This window comes from Conger conger, chromosome 4, assembly GCF_963514075.1.
Source record: "Conger conger chromosome 4, fConCon1.1, whole genome shotgun sequence".
NCBI lineage: Eukaryota > Metazoa > Chordata > Actinopteri > Anguilliformes > Congridae > Conger > Conger conger.
The window spans coordinates 22,239,955-22,248,420 of record NC_083763.1 but is presented as its reverse complement, the minus strand read 5'-3'; the positions used below and the strand labels follow the sequence as shown (position 1 = coordinate 22,248,420).

At 39.6% G+C, this 8,466-nt stretch overlaps 1 protein-coding gene across 1 annotated transcript in view; it reads right to left on the bottom strand.

Moving 5' to 3' along the window:
* Positions 1 to 8,466, bottom strand: part of dpyda.1 (dihydropyrimidine dehydrogenase a, tandem duplicate 1) — a 184,511-nt gene that overhangs the window by 16,643 nt on the left and 159,402 nt on the right. The window contains exon 20 of the mRNA XM_061238784.1: positions 4,507 to 4,686. Within this exon, the coding sequence (XP_061094768.1) occupies positions 4,507 to 4,686 (180 nt within the window). The remainder of the gene's footprint in view (positions 1 to 4,506; positions 4,687 to 8,466) is intronic.

The following is an 8,466-nucleotide window of genomic DNA, read 5'->3' as shown; positions in this document are numbered from 1 at the left end:
CAGTACCAGTGTGATGGAAAGAAGGAAGTGTGGGGAAAAAAGGAACAGCTCATGATCCAAAGCAGAACAATGATCCAAAACATACAGCCAAAACAACCAATGAGTTTTTTTGGGCCAAAAGTGGAATGTTCTTGACTGGCCAAGTCAATCACCTGACCTTGAGCATGTATTTCATTTGCTGAAGACCAGACTGAAGGCAAATAGCCCCTGAAACTAGGAGAGGCTGCTTTATAGGCCTGGCAGAGCAACAGGAGGGAAGATTTTCAGTGGGTGGTTATGTCAGTGGGTGATAGACTTAAAAATATTGAATATGATTACTTTATTTCAGTTTGCCTTAATTTGTCCAATTACATTTGGCCCCCTAAACTTGGGGGGACTATGTATTAACCACATAGTGATTGTTTTATTTCAACTGTTTGTTTGCTAGAGTACAGAACAAAAAATCTGCCGACTCTCTGTCAAACAAACACATAAATACATGCTGCTACTACTAGTAGTAATAATAAAATAATAATGTATTCCACTTAATAATATATGTTCCTCCATTCTGCTACAAAAAGCAAAACGATGATATTTCCCGGTCTGTCTTCATCACTTGCGATTTCTGTTAAAGCCACTACATATATTTTCCTCCCTAAAAAAATAGATGCTCTAAATTTCAGGTGGGTGCTCAGGCCTAACACAACCTGACACTCGTCAATTCTCCCAAAAAATGAGTGCCTCTTTCATCATTTCTTTTCGTATCAAGGCAGTCACACTGATCTCTTGACAAAAGTTGTGTTGTCTTATGAGATTTAGAGTTCTTACTGTAAGGCAATTCATTCCGAGAAGTATTTTGCCAAGCACTTATGTGCATAGTGCACTCAAAATCGTCCAGTAAGCCCAGCTCATCCCTTGAGCTATAATGACTCATCACAGAGGAAGCTCTTTTAAAGGAAGTAGTGTGGTCGCCTTCAAACAGAGACACAGCGTGTAATGTACATATCAAATGAACGCGAGTGGAGCCCTCCTTTAAGAGACTCCTATCGCCGCTATTCCCAGTGAAGCGTGGTGGCGGCGGCTTTCCCCCCCCTTCATTTCTCGTACAGCGTTCCCCTCCCGCTGGGCCCGGCGTATCCGGCTGCGTGGGGCCCGCGCCGCGTCTGTGATGTTTTAGGCGGAGAGCGCGGCTGTCCGCACACCCGGCAGGACCCGTCACACGCCCGCGGGCCACCTGTCAGTCCTCCGCTCCCGGGGCCGGTCTGGTGGCTCGAGCGTGGGCCTACCGCCTCCCTCCCTGCCAGTGCGCGGTGGAGGAATTCAATAACCTCTCGCTATTTATCTGTCCTTCTTTGGGATTTGATGTCGGTGGAGACTGCCTAGACACCCTAAGTAAAAACAAAAAATACGCAGAAGTCCATACTCTCGATTTTGCAATCTGTGCGTTTGGTTTGCCAATCGGAATTTTTAGTTTTGCGAACCAGTTGCTCGGTTTGCCAATCACAGCCATCAGTTTTATAAACCATTTGCTTAGTTGCCAGTCTGTACCCTCAGCTTTGTAAACCATTTGCTTAGTTGCCAGTCTGTACCCTCAGTTTTGTAAACCAGTTGCTCGGTTTGCTAATCCGTACCCTCAGCTTTGCAAAACCGTGTGCTCAATTTGCAAGCGTGCACCCTCAATTTCGCAAAGGCAAACCAATCGCATGGATTTCAAAAACTGAGGGAATGGATTTCCGCATTTCTATACATATTTTTTTACCTCCCGTGTCTAGGGAGGGATACTCTGTAGATTCCCTTTTTAATTACGAAAACCGTGCCTCAAAATCCAGTTCCTGGCTGGATTATCAGTGGCAGCCAAGCTCAGAGGATGTGGAGGCCTACGGAGCCCAGGCCACCAGGAGGCCTACGCAGGTTGACAGGACCATACGCCTTCTCCCAATGCCGCACACATAAGTCAGAAGCATGATAAAGACGAAGCCGTTGTTCAGATCCGGCTCACCCCACATGCCTTGTCCTAACCTTTCGGTGACTCACGCACTCCATCAGCCTTCTCCCTGTGTCTCACTGCGCCGATGAGAGCGTAGCCGGCGCAGCGTAGCCTGGGGAAATGTGCTTCACATCCCCTCCAGTGTCACGATGTTTCTACACGACAACACTCAGCTTTTCTTCACAACTTCACTACTCCAAACTGCCCCCAGTTGGTTTCAAGATGAATAATATAGGAGTGCAAATCACTTACACTTAGCTCTCCTCCAATCCCGTACGCGTTCTCGTGTGTTTCCGCATTCCCTGACCTTGTCGGCCATTTGCATTTAAACTTGTCTTCTAGCACAGGCAGATGCCCCGCTGTCCGAAACGGAGAAAAGCCCGCTGGTGCGTTTGAAACTGCGCAGGAGCTTCAAAGTCTCAATCCTTCTGCGGTTTTAGGGGAAGAGCAGTGATCTGATAAAGGCTTATAATTCTCAGCTTTGAAAGGAGTTTACTGAAGTTTATTCATTTGCTTACAACTGGCTATTTCTTATTATTAAATTTTACTGAACATAAAAACGAAAGAAGCTATAATGTATTCTATGCCATGAATAACTAGAAATAACATTATTAAATGTAATAGTATCAGGCTTTGTTTAGTTTTTTTTATGAACAGCAGCAAAAAAAAGAAGATATATATATATGAATGAATGAATATATATATATATATATATATATATATATATATATATATATATATGTATATTTGCCTAACACATTGGCAACCGTGGTGATTGTGTGATTGTTGCATTGGTGCTGCTAGATAAGTAAAATGGTAGTATATAATTATTAAGGTATTATTTGTGAATATTTGTATTTAAATCAACATACACTCTTTTCTCGAGACCGGAGCCTTGTATTGGTGGCAGCTGTGACAGTTGTTGTGATGTTGTTCTGCCTCTTGCTATAATTCAACCTTGGCATGTTTGACCTTTTTCAGCTTTTATTACTGTGACACAATCAGAGCACATGTACTTCCTCTTGGTCGTAGAGTTACAGTTGTGACAACTACACGGTCTCCGTTAAACTGAGGGAAGTTCACCCACGCCACAATGCCTGCAATATCTCTTCTATCCATTGTTTTTCATTTTAGAAGAAAAAAAAAAACACATCAGCCTCATACAAGTTTTTAATTTGGTTCAAGCGGAACTGGCTCCTAAAAACAACACTTCATTCTTAGTCTAGTAATGCAGCGGTAATTAAGAGTCCATAATAAGAACAATAGTGTAGCATGAATAGGCAGGTGTCAGTCTATAACAAAATTGTAATAGAGCAGTAATTGATGGGTTAGCTCCACTCTTGAAACACTAATGCCATGTTAATGGACGGTTCTGAGAAAAGCTTAAGTGCATAGTTCTCCACTACATCAGTGGTATTAAAAAATGTTTCAGACAGTTTGAGTTAGAGGTGGTTTGATGCCATAGGGGTTTCTGGGTATTCTGTATTAAATGAGCTTATATTTTGTAATACAGAACTTCAAATGGACACAGGTGTTACCCTCAGATGAGACCAAAAAAAATTGCTTTGTGCCCAGATACCAGTGGTGGGCTTGACATCAAAGGGATGCTTTTATGTAAAAGATGTTCCACCTACCATGAAATTTGTTGGAACCATGATACAATGGGATTGTTCTGTATCTATGAGTTCTAGGGGTCTTGTTAAGAACAATGGACATACAGCAAATTCCGAGACTAAGAGGCCAGAAACATGATATTTTCCCCAGGAAACTCGGATTCCAAACATATCTTTCCAGTAGACAATCAAATCAAAATCAACCAAGAAATGGTTAACTGGCTATAACACCTCATTCTATGAAATTTCGACACCCATCTTTTTGGTAAATGAGAAATTACTTGGAAAAAAAAGTTTTTTTTCTGAGCCTTTAGTATAAAGGAATATAATTTTCACATTTCTTCAGTATACAATACAGCTAATTACCTGTGTTGCCTACAGCATTTTGTGCTCATCTTTATCAATTCAAAAGCATAACTTAGCATGGCACTACATATTCATACAGTATCTGTCCATTGTACATGGATTGCAATATGCTACATGTTAATAATACATCAGAAAATGAAAATAAATTAACATTATACATAACTATATTATATATATATAGAATTATTACTTTTTGCCAAGAACTGAATGATTACAAGCTACTGAAGCAGATGACAAACTGCCTCCAAAAGTAGGTACTGTATTGCCTCCAAAACAATGGTTCTATTCTAATAGTTATAATAGTAAATACAGTAGTAGAGTATTTTACTGTCCGGCAGGTCTACTACAATGGCAACAGGCTCACCAACAATACTGATATTGCGGAGTGGCAAGTCTCCCCAACATAACAAAACAAGGAAATGATCCTACCTTCAGAAATAGAGTTATTCAACGGAGATTAAAGCCAGTGCATTTCAACGCAAATTGCGTCATTACGCTTCAAAGGGTTAAGTGAATTGGTACAGCACCGGAGTAGCAGTGCTGATGCAATCTCTGACTCACCTTCCCGACAAGCTCCTCCAGTCTGGGGACGGGTTTGCCCTTCTGATGGCGCATGGTAGGGGGGGACTGTCCATCCCAGTCATGGAGCTCCTCAATGCTCTTCAAGTACAGCAGTGCCTTCAGTCCCAGACAGTAATCCTCAATCACGGTGAAGTCCTGATTCTGAACAGCACTACACACCTGTTAGCACAGATAGGTACAGCACACACGCACACCCACACACACACACATGCACACGTACATGCAGACACAGGTAAACCAGGGAGAAACATACAGAACACATAATGGAGACAGTTATTGAGACAGTTGTGTTGTTTTACTGTAGTGTATGGCATGCCAAAAGTAAAATGAAGACAAACTAATGTGTTCTAATCACACATCAAGCAGTTCTGCGGTGAACTAAAAAAAACAGGTTTAATTTTCAGGATGTGTATGTCTCAAAATTGAGAGATAAATAAATGCCCAGGACAAGAAATAAATAATAAATAAATCACAACAAAATCATTTTCAGCCAAGTTCCCATGCTCACATACACAAAGCATACACCATCAACATCTTTAAAAAATTCTAGCATACTAAAATTCAATTACCAAGTTACAGTTGAACTTTCATCAGTATGTCTGGTGAAAGAAGCACTTGACACCATGTTGCGTCAACTGGTCAAATTTGCATGTTGAAAAAGAAAAAATGCATTTTATACATTTTATACGTATTTTAGCATTTTACATGTATTTTTGGTGGCTATATAAATTATACCTGCATATAAGGAACAATATTCATCTTTTGGGCATTATTATTGAGCTAGCAAAAAATAGCTAACAACCAAATGAGCAAACAAGGTAATGGCAGCATTATATAAATAGTAACATCCTTATGTGACTTTTTTTTAAATACTTGTGCGTCCTGCAATTAATTACTGCAAACAATGAAATGGCAGTTTACAGTTTGCATAAGATCACGGCCTCTGGCTATCATTACATTGGTCAGTGTTGAGAACTTTTGGTTTATACTAGAATGGATGATTATGTAATAATTGCGTTCATAGTTATGCCCATTGCTGAGACTTCAATTGTATTGAACTTTGACCCCATGGCCAGTTCAGTTGTCATGACAATATTACAGAACGTTCTTGTCTCCCATACATCAATTATTTTATTGTTGACTCCACTTTACTGTTGCAAGTGACTCCACTTTGGCAATGCATTCTATTTTAGCTTATGCGCTTATACATTTTATGAGCAACAGCGTTCAATATCAAAGATAAGCAGTGATTAAATGTTGGTGAAAATGTAGGGATATCCATCCGACAATCATAGATCGCTTTACTGCAAACTGCCCTAAACACATGTTGTTGGTTAAAGCATGCTGATTCAAAAAGATATTGACCAATGGAGAGACTAATACTTACTAATACGATTGATAATGGTTACATTTCTGTGGGGAACCCTAAAACATGCTGAAATCTGTGCTGTATAGGTTAGGGGCATGCGTATCCAAGGCATAACATGCCATCCTATTTCCAGAGTAACAACTGTACAATTCCCAATTCCCCGTTTCAACAGAAGCAGGAATCATCTGAGGTCAGATCAACAGGTCAGAACATTCTAGATTTTAGAAATTATAATCTCCGCAGATATTCTCTTGCTTCAGAAATGGCCGTTACATAGCATGCATCAATCAGATGGGCTGGTTAATGAAAGCAAAGCACATAACATACGTAACCGCTGCAAATCTTACAGCACGATCAGATGTGTCTGCCTACAAAATATACCACGATATGCATCATATCCTGTGAAATACCAAAAGTACATCTGTACTGCTGCAAAGGGGATCAAACATATGTTTCAAAGGTTGGAAATAAGAGGATCTTTCATTTGACAAATATTCACCCTTATTGTTCACTGAATCATCCAGTGGCTGTCTAACAACAAAGGAGAAAAGAGGCTAAGAGAGATTAACTGAGAGGTAAATGTTCAGCACAGTCGCAGGTATACATGACTGAGGAACACACTACACTAAAGTCATTTCTTCCCTCACAGCTCCACATTGTTCACAATCACAGTACTTCTGGGTACATTCATGTCTGTAATCTATTTTAAAAACACATTTCCAAAAAGAAAGACCCATGCTGAGAAAATAGATTTGCTTATTGTACATTATTTCTTATTCTGAGCTACGTTTTCATTAGGATTCTGATTTGCATAGAGGTTGTTTTTTTGTGATCTGATCAAAAAAATAAGGGGGGGGGGGGGTTTGGGGACAGATTTCAATGAGAAAAATACAGCAAAAATGTTGAGGGGCAATTTAACGACTGGCTTGTAAACATGCCAACTAATAGGAGCGATAAGGCTGAACAAGAAGCAGACTTCTCATATTAGAAGGTACCTAAACATTGGCTCTACGGATGATTAAAATTCAGAGCAGAAATCAGAGCGAAACTGCAGTTGAGTGAGAAATGTGGAGGAAAAACTGAGAGATAAAATGTGTTCATGAGCAAACCTCCACCAAGCTCATTTACGCCAGACAAACCCCAGCTCTCCAGAGCAATACAGTAAGCATTAATTAGAGAGTTTATGCCTCCCACAGACCAAAAGCTTTTACAGCAATTATTGAGCACATCTGAGGATATTTTTCTGAGGGTTATTTGAGTGTAAACAGGAGGAATGTTACTCTTCCAATGGTTTCAAATGCAGGCCATATTGCAATGCATCAATTTGGTCACTAATAACAATTTACTACATATGTACTTGCACACGCTAACAATAAAGATAAATTATAAATGAAATGAATTATAATGTATAGGTGTGCACGCATCTGCATGCACACACACACACATACAAAAACATACACGCACACCCACACACACATACAGTATTTGGAGCATTGGAGCTCATGCACTACACACATCAGCATACACACACTCCTGGGTCTAATGCAATTTTTTAATTATAGTGAGTGCAGTAGTGCTCACTATATGCTTGTGTTAGTTGGCACTTCCATTCAAAATAGCCCTAAAAAAAGCAATATTTTACCCGTTCCAAAACCAATCTCAATGCCATTTGGCAGGTCTACTACAATGGCAACAGGCTCACCAACAAGTGATTTTGGTATTGCTACGTTGCGCCATTTCTGTGTTATGGATACTGTGGTAAAATGCCTGAGGGTGGTGTAGGAGTGAGGGAGACAGAGCCCAAAATCTCAAGAGCCATGACCAGCACATCATTACTTTTTTTGTTCAAAAGTGCATATATTCAAAGTGATGAATAAATTATATGAACTATTGTAGATCACTATATCACACAGACACTTTTTGCAGGCAAACTATTGCACCCCTCCCGGAACACCAAAATACATGGGTTTCCCAAGCACGGGACTCCCCTCTATATTTACAGTATTGGTACAGTCTCCTCTGTTATGCAGTGCTGTGAAAGAAGTTCTGCAAGTAAATATACCTGCCCTTTACTACAACTAAAATAAATAGACTACCTTAATTTCAGACTAGTCTTATCTGTTTGGCGAACGTTTGCCCATTTGCTGGTATATTCACTTAATAATTATAATAATAATTATTGTATAACGCGGCACACAAAACTAACAGGTTTGGCCGCGAGCTCTGGAGATTCCGTCTCGCATTTAATCAAACAAACAAATAACGATTCCACAATCAAACATGTACATTAAATTTGCCACTGTACACTGTAGTTTGTAAATTAACAGGTTCACAGGTGAGATGGAAATTGTATGCACTTAAAATATGAAGACTTTTTTTTTTTGTACAAAAATAACTTATTTTATAAATTATTTAATCAATATAACCGATCCCGACACAAGACCACTCATTCTGTAGGTAATTCAGAAATTCAGCGTTTTCTAATTTCATGGCTGTACATTTTATTAAGTTTGAATTAGTAAAATAATTCTACATTTTGACGATGAATTGTCCAAAGACTTAACATGGCG